This window comes from Gossypium arboreum, chromosome 2 (assembly GCF_025698485.1).
Source record: "Gossypium arboreum isolate Shixiya-1 chromosome 2, ASM2569848v2, whole genome shotgun sequence".
Lineage (NCBI taxonomy): Eukaryota > Viridiplantae > Streptophyta > Magnoliopsida > Malvales > Malvaceae > Gossypium > Gossypium arboreum.
The window spans coordinates 14,007,507-14,025,995 of record NC_069071.1 but is presented as its reverse complement, the minus strand read 5'-3'; the positions used below and the strand labels follow the sequence as shown (position 1 = coordinate 14,025,995).

The 18,489-nt window shown below is 38.2% G+C and overlaps 1 protein-coding gene across 1 annotated transcript; it reads left to right on the top strand.

The window, feature by feature from the left end:
* Nucleotides 1-2,676: 2,676 nt before the first annotated feature.
* On the top strand, nucleotides 2,677-18,385 carry LOC108466165 (putative disease resistance protein RGA4). Its single transcript, XM_053022074.1, has 6 exons — nucleotides 2,677-2,919; nucleotides 16,184-16,324; nucleotides 16,572-16,833; nucleotides 16,883-17,241; nucleotides 17,283-17,920; nucleotides 18,013-18,385. Exons 1-6 carry the CDS (start codon nucleotides 2,677-2,679, stop codon nucleotides 18,383-18,385), a joined length of 2,016 nt encoding a protein of 671 aa, XP_052878034.1.
* Nucleotides 18,386-18,489: the final 104 nt, after the last annotated feature.

The window sequence follows — 18,489 nt, the reverse complement described above, 5'->3', positions numbered from 1 at the left end:
CTGCACTAATAGATATAGGATCCACTCACTCCTATATAGCTTGTACCATATCTAAAAACTTGGGTATACTGGTTGAGAGTACTACGAGTGAGGTCAATGTACTGAGTCCGTTAGGGCAATCGATAAGAGTTAATAAACTATTTAGAGATGTCCCTTTAGAGGTTCAAGGGGTTATTTTTTTGGCTAACTTGATGGAGCTTCCATTTGGGGAGTTCGATTTAATACTGGGAATGGATTGGTTGGTTAAACACTGAGTGAGCGTGCCATAAAAAGGGTTGTACTGAGAACGGAGGAAAGTGAGGTAGTCGTAATTGGGGAACGTCGAAATTACTTATCGAATGTGATTTTTGCACTGAGGGTGGAAAAGTTAGTTCGTAAGGGATGTGAGGCGTATTTGGCCTATATCAGTGTTTTAGATTCTAGAGATTCTTCGATTAAAGATATCAAGACGGTTAAGGATTTTTCAGATGTTTTTCTTGAAGAGCTACCTGGGTTACCTCCAAATCGTGAAGTAGAGTTTGGGATTGAGCTCCTTGCTGGTACAGTTCTGGTGTTCATCGCCCCTTATAGAATGGCACTGAAAGAGCTCGTGGAGCTTAAAGCTCAGATTCAAGAGTTATTAGATTGTGGGTTCATCCGCCCTAGTTTGTCCCCGTGAGGAACACCAGTTCTGTTCATAAAAAAGAAGGATGGATCCATGCGTATGTGCATTGACTACTGAAAACTGAACAAACTGACCATAAAGAATAAGTACCCCCTATCGAGGATAGATGATCTGTTTAACCAGTTTTGAGGAGTTTCGGTTTTCTCTATGATTGATCTCCAATCAAGGTATCACCAATTGAAAGTTAACAAGGCTGATGAGCATAAGACGGCATTTAGAACTCATTATGGACACTACGAGTTCTTAGTAATGCCATTTGGACTAACTAATGCACCGGTTACTTTTATAGATCTGATGAACCAAGTGTTCCAGCCCTATTTGGATTGGTTCATGGTGGTATTTATTGATCGAATATTGGTATATTCGAAGACCGAGGATGAACATGATAAACATCTCAGAGTGGTTCTACAGATTATACAAGAGAAAAAATTATACGCCAAATTCAGTAAATGTGAGTTCTGGTTACGTGAAGTGACATTTTTGGGACATGTGGTTTCTACTGAGAGGATTAGAGTCAATTCTCGAAAGATTGAGGCCGTCTTAGATCGAAAGTAGCCTAAGACTGTATTTAAAATCTGCAGTTTTTTGGGAGTGGCAGGGCATTATCGACGTTTTGTAGAAGGGTTTTCATTGATTGTGGCACCCTTGACTAAGCTGCTACATAAGGGTGTACCATTTAATTGGACTGATGCGCAACAAGAGAGCTTTGAGAAGCTCAAGACTGTACTGACTGAGGCCCCTATTTTGATACAGCTAGAGTCTAAAAAAGAGTTTATCGTCTACAGTGATGCATCACATGTCGATTTAGGATGTGTATTGATGCAAGAGGGTAAGGTGGTAGTGTATGCGACTCGTCAGCTTAAGACTCATGAGGCAAATTATCCAGCGCATGACCTAGAGATGGCCGCAGTGGTGTTCGCACTGAAAATCTGGAGTCATTACCTATATGGTGAAAAGTGTATCATCTACACGGATCACAAGAGTCTCAAGTACCTCCTCACATAGAAGGAACTGAATCTTAGGCAGCGTAGGTAGATTGTGCTACTTAAAGATTACGACTGTATGACTAGATACCATCCTGGTAAAGCCAATGTGGTGGCCGATGCACTGAGCCGTAGGGCTATGATTGATTTGAGGGCAATATTTGCTTGCCTCAGTTTATTTGATTATGGAAGTCTGTTAGCCGAGCTTCAGGTTAAACCGACATGGGTCGATCAGATTAAAGGTAAGTAGTTAGATGATGAGCCTTTCAGTCTTCGCTTTCGACAGGTTGAGAGTGGGAATACTATGGATTTTGGACTGAATAGCGAAGGGGTACTCTGTTTCCATGGGAGAATCTGTGTACCGAAAGATGCTGAATTAAGACAATTGATATTGAGAGAGGCGCATGTAGCCCTTATGCTATGCATCCTAGCGGAAATAAGATGTACCGCGACCTTCGTGAGTTATACTGGTGGCTAGGTCTTAAACGAGAAGTTATCGATTTTGTAGCTAAGTGTTTGACATGCTAGCAGGTTAAGGCTGAGCATCAGTTGCCTTCGGGTTTGTTACAGCCAGTTAAGATTCTACTTTAGAAGTGGGAGTGAGTGACTATAGACTTCGTTAGTAGGTTACCTCTCACACCCACTAAGAAGGATTCTGTATGGGTCATCGTGGATCGATTGACCAAATCTGCCCATTTCATACCAGTTCATACTGACTACTCTCTACAGAAGCTAGCTAAACTGTATGTGTCTGAGATAGTGAGACTGCATGAGATACCTGTTTCAATCATCTTAGATAGGGATCTTCACTTCACGTCTTGGTTCTGGAAGAAGCTACATGAAGCTTTGGGTACAAGGCTGGACTTCAGTACTGCGTTCCATCCTCAAACAGATGGTCAATTTGAGAGGGTGATTCAGATATTAGAGGATATGTTAAGGAGTTGTGTGATTGAATTTCGAGGAAATTAAGAGATTTACCTACCGCTAGCAGAGTTTGCTTATAACAACAGCTATCAGTCTAGCATACAGATGGCACCTTACGAGGCATTATATTGTCGTAGGTGTCGCACACCTTCATGTTGGACTGGGTTGGGCGAGCGACGTGTTCTGGGCCCTGAACTAGTTTTTGATACCGAGGATAAAGTTAGGTTCATTCGAGATCGACTGAAAGCGGCATCTGATAGACAAAAGTCCTATGCAGACCTGAAGCATTTTGAAATCGAGTATTCTATGGGAGACTTTGTTTTTCTTAAGGTCTCCTCATGGAAGAAGGTACTGAGGTTTGGTTGTAAGGACAAGTTAAGCCTTAGGTTTATTGGGCCTTACTGCATACTAAAATGTGTGGGATCGTCTACCTACCAGTTGGAACTACCTCAGAATTGGATCGGATCCATGATGTTTTTCACATCTCGATGCTGAGGAATTATCGCTCTAATCCTACGCATATTGTTCCTGTTGGGGAGATCGAGGTTAGGCTAGATCTAACCTTTAAGGAGAAGCCAGTTTAGATATTGGATCGAGATGTAAATGTTCTAAGAAGAAAATCCATCCTACTGGTTAAGGTTCTTTGGCGTAATCATAGCACTGAGGAGGCCACGTGGGAGCCGGAGGATACAATGAGACAGTAGTATCCTCATCTGTTCTAATTAGGTAAATTTCGAGGCCAGAATTTTCTTTAGGGGTAGAGTTGTAACGCCCCAAAAATTTCTCTTATATATTTATTTTCATATATTTATAACACAAATGTGTATCTGCTTCAATGGTTAAGTGTTCTCTGTGTGTGTGGGAGGTTCCAAGTTCAAGTCTTGGCTTGGGCAATTTTTTGTTTTTAAATGAATAAACCCCTATCTCTAATCAGTAGGCTTATAAATAAATGTTGGTAAAATATGTCAGAATGGGTTTGCTGGTCTGGTGGTTAAGTGCAGTGTTAAGTGGATAGAGGTCTAGGGTTCGAATCTCTGCGCGATCAAAGAGATTTATTTTTACTGTTGGTACCGTATGTGTAACACCCCTAACCCATATCTAACACACCGGGACATGGCTCGAGGCATTACCAGAACTTTACACTTTCAGTATACTAACTTGGGTTACAAAATTTCATTTGAATTTAAAACTTTTCAATCATGAGCATCTCATCCCTTATATAGGCCTTCGAGACCTATAACATATCGGAAGGCAATGCGGGACAATTCGAACACGTTTGATAAACATTGGGCTTCTCGGAAGATTTTCTTTATCATGAAGTGTCACACGCCCGTGTAGGTGGGCCGTGTGGACTCACATGCCCATGTATCTTGGGGCACACCCGTGCCCTTCAACCGTGGGCAACACTAACTTATCAACACGACCATGAAACACGTTCGTGCTGCCTGCCCGTAGACGGCACTGTCATTTTAACACGGCCATGGCGCACGCCCGTGTGGCTTCCCGTGTACGACTTTGAGCTAAAATTTTAATTGCAGGGGACACACGGCCATAGCACACACCCATGGGAGGGAACCATGTGTCACACACGGCCTAGACACACGCCCGTGTGTTCAACCATGTGGACTTTATTAGGCTATTTTCCAAGCCTTTAGTCACCCCTTTATACTACTTGTGCCTAATGGTTACCAAGTTTGAGAAGAAGCATAATTATATACTTGTAAATAATCTTATTGAAAATAGTTGTATGGAAACCTCATATCATTGGTTTCATACATAAATGGTTATTTCCTATTTAGTTTCATGGGTTCCCATATTACATTAATCCATCTGAAATTGGCTTATTCATGTGATTCATTGCCAATTGATAGAAACTCATCCTTCGTAATTAAAACCATGCATAAAATCGTAGGTCATAGCCTACTTAAATTAAGCCAATTCTCATGGCTATATACAAAGAGATAAACATATTTTTACATGCCTTTACTGGGCAAATCAAATGACACATATAAAAAAATACTCAAAAATACTATACATGCCATTGAACAAAATAAACTGAGTCTTTATACCAAAGCTTGTTTAGTTGATAATGTGTTCACTCCCCAATTGTCTTCCAATCCTTATGAGTCCTTGAGCACTGTGAGACAGGGAAAAAGAAAGGGTAAGCATTTTCATGCTTAGTAAGCTTGAATAACCGAAAAGTAAACTTACTGAGTAATTAGCAAACATCCATACTTATTTCATGAAATCATCCATACTTATTTCAAGAAATCATCCATTATGAAATGATTTCCTATCACATGCACTCAATCAATGAGTTAGTCATATAATCATGTATTATGTAATTTAACTAGATGAGCTCATCATTCAACATTTCATTCATATATGTATATCCATGTTAATCTCGTTGACTTTCTAAGAAACCTAGATGGAATACCCAATATCTGTCAATTTATACGAATGATTATTCCATCTATGCACTTCCGCGAACCTCACATCATATGGCAGGATCACTAGTCCAGGCTAAATCCCCCATTATATGAACTCATAAGGTGATGTCGGGATTACCAGTCCAGGCTAAATCCCTTATAGCAACAAACACCCTTAATGAGCTCGGATCTGAATTACCAGTCCAGGCTAAATTCAGACCCTAATCGGATTACCCGTCTGGGCTTAATCTATCATGCAAACATATTCTTCGGGAGGCTTGATCATTCAAGGAACATCCATCCGGGCTAGATTCCTTTTTATACCTAAGATCTCGAATTACCCGTCCAGGCTAAATCCTTACTGCAACACATGAAGAATCTCAGTTTACCTGTTCAATGAGGGTTTATCCATCGAATTCCCTTTGTCAACCTCAACCGAGATATTTTTCATATGTTATCATCAATATGCATTTCTATGATATTTCATACCAATAACAAATACAATCATCAAGCATTCATAATTCATACAATTATGCATATCAAGGGTTTACTAAGTTATCCAAACTTACCTGGTACTCTTTTCGGAGTTGTGTTTCGGTTATTCCGAAACCTTGCGTATACCACGATTGACCTCCGAAATTTGTTCCTTGGGGTCTATAACAGCAAAATTAATTCATTAATACCTCACATTATACATTTCAAGTTTAATATCTACTCCCGGTCCAAATGACCGTTTTGCCCCTAACCTTTGACATTTTTACGATTTAGTCCCTAGGCTCTTATAATGAAACACATGCAATTTCTATCTTACCCAAGCCTAATCGAACATTTTTCTCTCTTATGGCAACCCACATTTTTCATTATTTTCCTCATTTCTACCACACATTTACATCTTTTGCAAAATAGTCCCTATAAGGGTTTCTCATGAAAACCAACTTGGAAAAGATGTTTAACACACATTTATCTTTCATATTCTTCCATAAAACATCAAAACACAATCAACTCATGCATGGGTAAATTTTTAAACATGAACCCTAGCATGAAGTATGGGTAGAAATGGAGAGATCAAGCTATCGGGATTTCAAAAATACAAAGAACATGAAAAACGGGGCTCGGGAGCACTTACTATTGAGCTTGCAAATTGAAGAAACCCTAGGTATGGTGTCCTCCAAATTTCGGCAGCTATGGGAAGAAGATGAGCATATTTTTGCTCCATTTTTCTCTTTTTATTTCATTAAAATGCTTAATGACCAAAATGCCCTTATGCCCTTTCTTTAAAATTTCATCCATGCAAGCCCATTTTTGTCCAAAAATTTAAAATTTGGGAAAATTGCTCTCCAAGACCTTCTAATTCATAATCTAAAGCAATTTCATACAAATTGTTTCTAGAAACCAAGTTTTGCAATTTATTCAATTTAATCCCTAATTTCCAATTGGACATCTTATATTTAGAATTTCTTCATGAAACTTTAACACATGCATATACTCATATTCTTGGCCTCATAATAATCATAAAATAAATATTTTGATGTCAGATTTGTGGTCCCGAAACCACTATTCCGACTATGCCCTATTTCAGGATGTTACAGTGTGAGTGTTGTAGTTTGACCGAAATTCTGAGTATTTGAGGAGTGTGAGGATGTTGTGGCTGATTTTTAGGAGGATAATGAGGGTGGTTTCGATAGTTGTGGGATTGGTGGAGGAAAATAAGGAATTTGAGGTGTACTGGGGAAGTGGACGGTTGGTAGTAAGGATTTTAAGGAGAGGATTAAGGGAAATGATTAGAGTTGTGCCGAACCTGATCTCTTTATCTCAAAATTTTGGCCTTTCTACCCTTTTTGACTTTATGAATCCATTTTCTCTACTGTTCTTTTTCCTGCTTCACTACTGTCGATTTGCTTTTCTGGCTTTTCTCTTCTTCTCCTTTTATTTCCTACCGATTGCTTGCTGGAAAACTTCTTTCTTCTACTGATTTGGCTTCTCTATTAATCCATTCTTTCTCTAAACTCTTTTACGTTCCATAACTTGTCTTCTCCATTGTGCTTTTGTGCTTTTGGTAAGTAGTGTTTTCGCCTCCTACTAGTTGATTCTTGGTTGGAGACTAAGGAGTTTGTTGTTACTTAAGGTAAGCGAAAGGCAGTGATCAGTTTGTGCTGCTGCTGAGGTTGGAGTGTTAAGGACAGAGTTGTCGTTGGTAAGTGGATCATACTTATTGAACTACCCTTGGTATTGGGGTCTTGATTAAATCGTTGTTTTTCAACTAATAAGGGTGTTTTAATATTCGGTTTTTAAGTTGGTAATTGGGGAATCTTTATTAATTATGATGACAGTCGAAAGTCTGGAGCTAAGGGCTGTGCTGGTTCCGAATTATAGAGGGAAGCGTCTGGTGTTCGTAAGGTAAGAGTTTTATGAAGATGTTAGAAGTATATCTGTCAATTTTAGTTAATTGGTTATTGATTGAGGTATATAATAAAAGTGATATACTAGTCAATTGATAAGACTTGGGTGCTCAGGAGTGCTTTTGCAAATAATGGAGTCAGGTGTGTAATCATAGCAGAAAAATCGATAATCGACGAAAAGCTGAATAATGGAACTGTCGACGCCACACGGGTGTGTGGCCGCCCATGTGGTAGGCCGTGTGACCGAACACAGGTGTGTGGGCCCACACTGGCAAACAACATGGGCTTATGGGCCCATTTTCACTGTTAAATTGTTAAGGTTGCACGGGTCGCCCGAGTCGACTGTGGACCTACGGTGGAGTTGGTAAGCTTACTTAAACCTCTAATTGACTGAAATGACTGTATGACTGACATGGAAAAGTTTGATGATGTTCCACTAATTTGATATCGTATGCCTTGATTACATTCACGATATTATGTCATATTTGTATATTGCATTACATTGGATTAGGGGCTTATATTATTTGGAGGAAGTGTACTGAAAGGCCTCGAGCTTAAATTACTGGCAGCTCAGTTGCAAACTACTGTTTAGTGTCGCATTCGGTACTTTTTTGAGTGTAGGGATGGGTGGGTTGATTATATCCCCACATGGAGTGTAGGGTTGGACTGAGTTAGAGTGTAGAGACTGGCTGGGTAGGAATTTGATACTGTATATATGTTACTGTACTGAATATTGATACTGTAATGGGTCAAGGCCCAAGTTCATGACTGCTTCTGTATTGTAATGGTCTAAGGCCCTAATTGAAACTGAAATTGTTACTGAAATGGCCTTAGGCCAGGCTATGATTGCATTTTGTCTGCTTGTTTATATGGGAATTACACATTGAGTTTTCGTAAACTCACCCTTTTATTTTATCTGTATAGGTAATCCTCAGACTTAAGCAGATCGGTGCGGCGGAGGACTCACGGTGGCCACACGACCTATTTTATTCTATTTAATACTTAATTATGATATTGATTTTATTTTGGGGTATTTTACTATATCATGGCCTCTTTGGATTTTTATTTTTAATTTGGGATTTTTATTGTTTTGGTTTATAACTGCTGGTTCTAGGGAAAACTCGAGTTTTCAAAAGAAACAATGTTTTAGCAAAATACTCACGAGTACACAAATAGTTTTATAAGCTTCCGCAGTAAATAAACATTTTGAAAACTTTCGACTGAGTAAATAACATGGTTTTGGAATTGATAAGTAAAAATGCAAAGTTTCTGAACGAAAATTGGTTTAAGCAAAGTTATGATTTTTCAAACACACTACCATGTGACATTGCCTAATCTGACCATAAAGTCCAGGCCGGGTTTGGGGTGTTACATGGTTGGTAAATGTATTCAAATGTGGTTGTAGGTGGAAGGCCAAATGGGCGAGAAAAGCGGCATTGAAAATGACCTATTTTCGTCCACAAAGGTAGACACACGGGCGTGTGTCTTAGCCGTGTGTGACACACGGCCATGCGCACGGGCGTGTGGTTTGGCCGTGTGTCCTCTGCATCTTAAAATTGAGAAACAGAATGCTTCAAATTGCTCACACGGGCACGTGTCTCAGCCGTGTATGACACATGGCCTAGCACACGGGCGTGTGTCTTGGCCGTGTGAATCTTGCACCTAAAATTTGAAAATTAAATTATCCACACGGCCTAGCACATGAGCGTGTAATTGGCCGTGTGACCCAAGTCAGAGAGTTACACGAGTAAGGACACATGATGGGACATAGTCGTGTGCCCTTATTTCGAATGCCCACATGGCCTACCCATACGGGGGGTACTTAAGGAAAATTTTGGAATTTTGCGAAAAATTCTTTAAGTTTTCAATATAATCCCGATTTATTTTTAATGCATAAATTGGGCCTCGAGGGTCCATTTAAGGGTTGATATGATTGGTTTCAGATATGAATAATAAGTGACATGAATTAATAGTATTTGATATGTAAACTCCAGTAATGCTTTGTAACCCTGTTTTGGTGACGGATATGGGTTAGGGGTGTTACATTAATTTTCTCATATATTATTTTTATTGTATATAAATTCATCTGTATAATTCAACATAATTGTTTAAATATAAGTATAATGTTTAAATAATAGTTTAATATGATTAAAGTTAATTTTTATTATAATTATTTTAAAACCCGGGCGTAGTCAAGCAATAAAATCTAGTTTATAAGCAATTTTCACTCTATAAAAAAGTGGAAAGGAAAAAAAAATTATGTAATGTTTTTTAAACTAGGTCGGTAGTTAAATCGGTCAAGTTACTGGTTCACTGATTCGGTTAGAAAATTATTGAAATTAAAAAAAATTAAAATATTGATTCAATCTATTTTTAACTGATTCAATTACTTCAATTATCGATTTGACTGATTCATACCGATTCTCAATATAAGCAGTTAAAATTTACTTTCCAAATAAATCTCTCGATCCTGTTCAAACGGATTCATGCATATTCTATTAATCAAATAAAGATGAAAGATTCTAATAATATTAACGAATTGTTGATAGACTGTTATTTTTCTTTCATAAAAAAATACAAAACACTCAATCATACTAAAGGCCAGTTACTAGTGCTTTAAAAAAAAACACTTCTGGTTTCAAAAACACTTTTAAAAGAAAAGTTTTACTAAACAAGTTGCTTTTGGCTGAAATTTTTGGCTTTTCAAAAGTACTTTTCAAAAGCATCTCTAAAAAAGAAAAGCTAAAATTTTTTGCTTTTCCTATTCCAAAAGTATTTTTGGTGCTTAATTACTTTTTCCCTCCAATAATATAATACTTTCCCTTTTTTTGTAGTGCTTAATTACAAATGTGTTAAAATTATTAATTAAAATAATTTTTTAAATACTAATTATAAATATTTAATGGCTATATTTAAATATTTAAAATATAGTTTATATATTCTAATTAAATTTTATAAACAATTAATATTTATTGTTTAAAATATTTAAAATTTATTATTTCATATATTAAAATAATAACAAGTTATAATAAATTTTTATATTTTATTAAAATATATTAATATTAATTAATTTAAATATTATTTAAATGTAACATGTTTAAAATAAATATTTTATTCTTTAAAAATAATTTTTAATAAAGAATATTAAACACTTAAATTTTAAACTACACTTTTGATAAGTACTTTTCAAAATATTGTTAAATTATCCCTAAAGGAAAAAAGAAAAAAGGATTCGAGTCATTGGCTTGGTTTTTCTTTGGGTCAAGTCTTTCACACAGTTTCCTTATCATTTCATTTGTGATCCATCTCTCTTCATTATTACTTCAAGAGTGTTGGTAGCAATAGTTCACATTTCCATAATTTGTCTTCATTTCATTCAGTTTCTTCCTTCCCCAATTCTATTGATAACCAATCATGGCTAGATCCTTTGCATCTAGGATTGCTGAAAATTTCATTTCTGCACTAAGCAATATTACCCATCAAGAAATAAGCCTAGCTTGGGGAGTTGACAATGACATTGAAAAGTTTAAGAAGACTTTATATTAGAATATACCCCATACCTTGCCCATACCTTTCCCATACCTACCCATACCTTGGAAAGGTCAAAGTTATGGGCACCAAATATTTATTTAGTGTTGGGCATGGGATAATAGCAATTTTTGGTCCCTAAGTGAATAGGGACTTTGCAAGGTGGCCCTTGAACCTCAACTATAAATAGGCCAACCATTGCTCATTCTTATCATCCCGCATTTGCCATTCTCTACTTAAGGCATTGTTCTCTCTCCCTATTTGTAAAGTTTCACTTGTATTTTGGAGTGAAATATATTTGGTAGTGCCCGAGGACGTAAGCAAGATTTCTTTGAACCTCGTTAAAATTCGTGTTCTTTACTATTTATTGTTCATATTTTGTGAGTGTGATTGTAGTGATTTATTGTGCTATTAAATTACGATAGAGGATATTCGCTAGGAAAGACTTGGTACTTAAGTGATCCTCGTGATCCACCTCTCTTTCCTGGGAATTGAACTTAGTGTGATTTTTTAGTACAATAATTTTACTCTTTCACACGCTTCCTCACAACAATTGGTATCAGAGCCAGATTCGTACTTAGGGAATACGACCGTTTATGGTACTATTCACGTATACGGTACTATTCACGTATATGAAACTATTCACGATATCTGATCTGCTCACGATACTGATGAGTTGGAATTGAGGAGAAAATGGCAGCAAAGATCGTCATCGCAAGGACTCTCGTGACAAATGCAAAATTTGAAGTAGAGAAATTTGATGGTACCAATAATTTTGGTATGTGGCAATGTGAGATCCTGGATGTCTTATGTCGCAAGAGCTAGATATAGCCCTTGAAGAAAAACCCGACAAGATGGATGACAAGGAGTGGGCCAAGATCAATAGACAGCGTGTGGTACAATCCGCCTATGTTTGGCCAAAGAGCGAAGTACTGTCATGAGGGAGACATCAAGAAAGAAGTTATGGGATGCTTTGGAAGAAAAGTTTCTAACGAAAAGTCTTGAAAATAGGCTTTATATGAAAAAGAAACTTTATAGATTCACGTATGCACCCGGTATGTCAATGAATGACCATGTGAACTCATTCAATAAAATTTTAGCAGACTTGCTAAATTTGGATGAGAAATTTGAAGATGAAGACAAGGCATTATTGTTGTTGAATTCCCTTCCTGATGAATATGATCATCTTACCACCACATTGCTTCATGGGAAGGACACGGTCACATTTGATGCAGTTTGTAGTGCGTTGTATAGATCTGAGACTCGAAAGAAAGATAAAAGAGATCACAGAGATATAGCTGCAGAAGTCTTAACAGTAAGAGGTCGTTCACACAGCAGCAAATCTGGTAGAAGGGGAAAGTCCAAAGTGAGACCCGCCAAAGATGAATGTGCCTTTTGTCGTAAAAAAGGGCATTGGAAAATGAATTGTCCTAAGCTACAAAAGGGCAAGGCTATTTCTAATGCATATGTAGCGGAGCATGATGAGGAGTCAGACTTTAGTTTGGTTGGCATGGCAATGGCATGTCAAACGGATGAGTGGATTTTGGATTCTGGATGTACTTACCATATGTATCCTAATAAGGACTGGTTTTCTAGTCTTAAAGAGCTAGAAGGTGGAATTGTTCTTATGGGCAATGATAGTGCTTGTAAGACAATGGGAGTGGGTACAGTCCAATTGAAGAATCACGACGGCTCAATCCAAGTCTTGACAAATGTTCGCTATGTACCTAGCCTGAAGAAAAATCTCATCTCATTAGGGGCCCTAGAATCTAAAGGGCTCACAATCACTTTGAGAGATGGATTACTAAAGGTAGAAGCTGGGCAATTGATGGTGATGAAAGGCACAAGAAGAAATAACTTGTATTTTTTAAACGGAAGTACAGTTATTGGATCAACATCAATAGTTTCTAAAAAAGATGTAGATTCAGAGGCTACCAGATTATGGCATATGCGATTGGGACATACTGGTGAAAAAGCTTTGCAGACATTGGCGAAGCAAGGCTTGTTGAAAGGTACAAATTCTTGCAAAATGGAATTACGTGAACATTATGTTCGGGCAAGCGAAGAGGGTAAAATTTGGTCTAACAATTCACAATCTGAAAGGAATTCGGACTACGCTCACAAGTGATGTGGGGACCTACCAAAGTGGCTTCTTTGGGAGGTATGCACTATTTTGTTACTTTTGTTGATGATTATTCAAGAAAAGTATGGGTGTATCTAATGAAAAAAAGTGAAGTTTTGGATGCATTTCGAAATGGAAGAAGATGGTGGAGACTCGATCGGTCGAAAGGTTAAACGACTTCGATCGATAATGGTCTGAGTACAAAATGATCCATTTCTACAAGTATGCCAAGATGAGGGCATTGTGCGACACTTCACCGTTCGGGATACACCACAATGCAGAATGGGGTGGCAGAACGCATGAATCGAACTATCTTGGAGAAAGTTCGATGTATGTTGTCCAATCTTGGATTGGGCAAGGAATTTTAATGAGGTAGTTACATATGCGTGCCATCTAATTAACCGCTTGCCATCACCGCAATAAATGGAAAAACTCCTATGGAGATGTGGACTGTAAATCACATCGATTATGATTCTTTACATGTATTTGGTTCCACTACATATTATCATGTAAAAGAATCTAAGTTAGACCCAAGAGCAAAGAAAGCATTATTCTTGGGTATAACTGATGGAGTAAAAGGATACCGTCTCTGGTGTCCTGATACAAGGAAGATTGTTTTCAGTAGAGATGTGACTTTTGATGAATCAACCATGTTGAAGTATAAGGATTCACAAAAGGATGACAAAACCAATAGTACTTTGCAGTAGGTGGAGCTTGAAAAGGTTAACGATGATCCAGCTAATATTGAAGGGACAAATGATGAAGAGGTTCCTACCCAAGAACCTCTACAGCAACAAGATTCAATTGCATATAGGAGGCCAAGAAGAGAGATTCGTAAGCCTGCTCGCTTTGATGATATAGTGGCCTATGCACTTCCAATTGCAGATGATGATGTTCCTTCTACTTACATAGAAACAATAAGTAACCCTGATGGTGTAAAGTGGAAGCAAGCAATGAATGAAGAAATGCAATCTCTTCATAAAAATAGGACCTGGGAGTTGGTGACACTACCCAAGGGAAAGAAGGCAATTGGATGCAAATGGGTATATGCAAAGAAGGAAGGATTTCCTAGTAAAATTGAAATTCGATACAAGGCTAGATTGGTAGCAAAGGGTTACGCTCAGAAATAAGGAATAGACTACAATGAAGTGTTTTCTCCAGTTGTGAAGCATTCGTCTATTCGGATTTTGCTAGCCTTGGTTGCGCAATATGATCTTGAACTAGTTTAGCTTGATGTGAAGACCACGTTTTTACACGGTGATTTTTAAGAGGAAATCTATATGACTCAGCCAGATGGATTCAAGGTTGCTGGAAAAGAAAATTGGGTTTGCAAACTGACAAAGTCGCTTTATGGATTGAAGCAATCTCCGAGGCAATGGTACAAGCGATTTGATCAGTTCATGAAAGGGCAGAGGTACACAAGAAGCAAATTTGATCATTGTGTGTATTTTCAGAAGCTACAAGATGGAACTTTCATATACTTTCTCTTATATGTTGATGATATGCTAATAGCATCTAAGAGCAGAATTGAGATTGAAAGATTGAAGACTCAACTCAATCTCGAGTTTGAAATGAAAGATCTAGGAGAAGCTAAAAATATTCTCGGCATGGAAATATGGAGAGATAGAGCTCATGATAGAGTTAGCTTGTCTCGTAAGCGATTTGAAGAAGGTACTACTGTTAGTTTGGCATGAACGAAGCGGACAAAAACCTGTAAGTACCCCGTTGGCTTCTCATTTCAAGCTTTCTGCACAACTATCTCTTTCGGCGAATACGGAACGAGAATACATGTTGCAAGTTCCGTATTCTAATGCAGTGGGTAGCTTGATGTATGCAATGATGTGTACAAGACCCGACATTATACAGGCAGTTAGTATAGTGAGCAGGTATATGCATAATCTTGGAAAAGGACATTGGCAAGCTGTGAAATGGATTCTACGGTATATTCAGAAGACCGCAGATGTTGGATTACTGTTCAAGCAGGATAATACACTTGGTAAAGGTGTTATTGGGTACGTTGATTTTGACTATGCCGGTGATTTGGACAAGTGAAGATCAACCACCGGTTATGTGTTTACACTTGCTGGAGGACCAATAAGTTGGAAGTTTACATTACAGTCTCTGCTTGTGTTGTCAACCACGAAGCGAGTACATGGCTGTAAGGAGAGGTGTAAAGGAGGCTATTTGGTTACAAGGTATGGCTAAAACCTTGGGGTTGGTTCAGGAGCATATTAACGTGTATTGTGATAGTCAAAGTGCTATTCATTTAGCAAAGAATCAAGTCTATCATGCACGTACAAAGCATATCGATGTACGATTCCATTTTGTGCGGGAAATTATTGAAGAGGGGAAAATTTGTCTTCAGAAGATCAAGACTGCAGATAATCCCGCAGATATGATGACCAAGGTGGTAACAGCAACCAAGTTCGAACATTGTTTGAACTTGATCAATATCGTGCAAGTTTAACAGTTGAAGAAGGCACTATCAAGTATTGTTGTCAAAGGCAGAAAGAATTATGTGAAGATAAGATTATCCTAATCAAATCTTTAAGGTGGAGATTATTAGAATATACCCCATACCTTGCCCATACCTACCCATACCTTGGAAAGGTCAAAGTTATGGGCACCAAATATTTATTTAGTGTTGGGCATGGGATAATAGCAATTTTTGGTCCCTAAGTGAATAGGGACTTTGCAAGGTGACCCTTGAACCTCAACTATAAATAGGCCAACCATTGCTCATTCTCATCATTTCACATTTGCCATTCTCTACTTAAGGCATTGTTCTTTCTCCCTATTTGTAAAGTTTCACTTGTATTTTGGAGTGAAATATATTTGGTAGTGCCCGAGGACGTAAGCAAGATTTGCTGAATCTCGTTAAAATTCTGGTGTTCTTTACTATTTATTGTTCATATTTTGTGAGTGTGATTGTAGTGATTTATTGTACTATTAAATTACGATAGAGAGATATTCTGGCTAGGAAAGACTTGGTACTTAAGTGATCCTCGTGATCCACCTCTCTTTCCTGAGAATTGAATTTAATGTGATTTTTTAGTACAATAATTTTACTCTTTCACACGCTTCCGCACAACACTTTAACTGCTGTGTAAGCTGTGGGTTTAGCTGCTGAACAGAAACAGGCTCCTGACAATTGGCTGGGGGTTTTGCTACAAGACTTGAAGGATGCTTGTTATGATGCAGAAGATGTAGTGGATGAATTTGTAATTGAAGCATTGAGGAAACAGCTTCTGAAACAGAGGAGTATCGGAAAAAAGGTAAGCTATTTCTTTTCAAGCTCAAAACCACTTGTTTTTCGATTTAAGATGGCCCATAAGATTAAACAACTCAATCAGAGTTGTCATGAGATTGCTGCATTGAGAAATAGTCTTCATGTCGTTCACAAACATGATGGCCCAAGTCACGACCTGCGCCGGGACAGGGAAACCATATCCTTTGTGCTAGCATCAGAGGTCATTGGCAGAGATGAAGAGAAAAAAAAGAATTGTAAATATGTTAACGCAGGATGATCCAGCTAAGGAAGACATACCCGTCCTTCCCATAGTTGGAATCGGAGGTCTGGGGAAGACCGCCCTTGCCAAACTGGTTTTCAATGATGCAGCTGTGGATACTCACTTTGAGTTGAAACGATGGGTGTGTGTTTCCGTTGACTTTGATCTGAAAGGATTAATGGTAAAAATCATTAAATCCGGAAATGGTGGCTATGGAGACCCTGGAAGCAGGGATTTGGAGCGATTACAGGAGTCATTGCAGGAGTGCTTGAACGGTAAAAAGTATTTGCTGATTTTAGATGATGTCTGGAACGAAGATAACAGAAAGTGGGTGGAACTCAAAAAATTTATTAGCGGGAGGAGCTAGCGGAAGCAGAATTGTAGTCACCACTCGGAGTAACCGAGTTGCAGAGATCACAGGCACAATCCCCTGCCACTATTTGAAAGCTCTTCCTCATGAAAAATCTTTATCCTTGTTTCTCAAATTTGCTTTCAAGAAAGGGAAAGAGAAACAACATCCAAACCTTGCGAAAATTGGGCAAACAATTGTGAAGAAATGCCAAGGGATTCCTCTGGTAGTGAAGGCATTGGGGAGTTCGCTTTTCTTCAAAACTTCAGAGCAAGAGTGGACACTTGTCAGAGATAGCGAGAGGTGGGAATTAATGGAGAAAGATAATGAAACAGTTTCTGTTTGAAATTAAGTTATGATCAACTGTCTCCTCAGCTGAACCAATGTTTTGCTTATTGCTCACTCTATCCAAAGGATTATTGCTTTAATGAGTTTGACTTAATCGCATTTTGGATGGCTCACGGTCTTCTTGAATCCCCCAGTAAAAACGAAAATCCGTATGATATTGGTAGGCAGTATTTGAATGAGTTGTTGTCAGGATCCTTTTTTCAAGATTATGAAGAGGGACATATTTTTGATACTTTTAAGATGCATCATCTTTTCCATGGTCTTGCATTATCAGTGTCAAAGAATGAGTGTTGTGTAGTCAACTCCTTTGAGCAAAATACTGCCTCTGGGATTCGACATGTGTGCCTTATTAACTCCCACCAAAATCCCTCCGAATTCCTTAATAGATTTGGCCATTTGCGTTCACGCAGGCTTCCCGATTCCGACAAATCCTATATTGAAACATGTCTAAAAAGGTTCCAACGTTTGCGGATGCTTGATCTTTCTGAGTCTACTCTCCAAGTATTGCCCAAATGGATTTGTTATTTGAAGCATTTAAGGTTTCTCGACCTTACTAACTGTCCCAACATCAAGAAACTTCCCAACTCCCTTTGTGAGTTGCACAAATTGCAAACTCTGAATTTGCATGGTTGTGGCCAAATTGAAGAGCTGCCTAAGTATATGAGGTACATGGTCAGTCTCAATTTTTTATCATTAACCACACAACAGGATCTTGGTGGTAATGGTTTACAACACTTGAAATCACTTTAACTTTTAGTTATTTATGGCTGTCCAATCTGAAATATTTGTTTCAAGAGATTCAGGCACTCACATCCCTGAATACACTGGTTATTGCTACTTGCAAAAACTTGGTATCATTGCCACTTGGTTTGGAAAATCTAACTGCATTACAATCTCTAATTATTGCGGATTGCGAACAGCTTGATTTGAGTAGGACACAAGGATTCCAAGAGAAAGAAGTAGAAGAAGATGGTTTCAGCCTTCTATCATTGGGAATTATAAGCTTACCTAAGCTGGGGGCTCTACCCCAACGGCTTCTACGAGGGTCCGCCAACACCTTAAAGAATCTGACCATTGCAGACTGTGAACCTCACAACTTCAGCAGAGTGGCACAATCTCACATCACTTGAAAAACTTGCTATCATCCACTGCCCACGACTGTCAAGTCTGCCAAATAACATGCAACGCCTCAAGCAGTTGAAGATTGAATATTGTCCTCTTTTAAGTCAAACAA

What these genes read in the sequence shown, in the direction of transcription:
- LOC108466165 (XM_053022074.1), top strand. Translation starts at nt 2,677, where the DNA reads ATGGCACCTTACGAGGCATTATATTGTCGTAGGTGTCGCACACCTTCA. An exon ending in AGGTCTCCTCATGGAAGAAG is followed by an intron (nt 2,920 to 16,183) that starts GTACTGAGGTTT and finishes GCTGCTGAACAG; the next exon opens with AAACAGGCTCCTGACAATTG. An exon ending in TGGAGAAAGATAATGAAACA is followed by an intron (nt 17,242 to 17,282) that starts GTTTCTGTTTGA and finishes CTGTCTCCTCAG; the next exon opens with CTGAACCAATGTTTTGCTTA.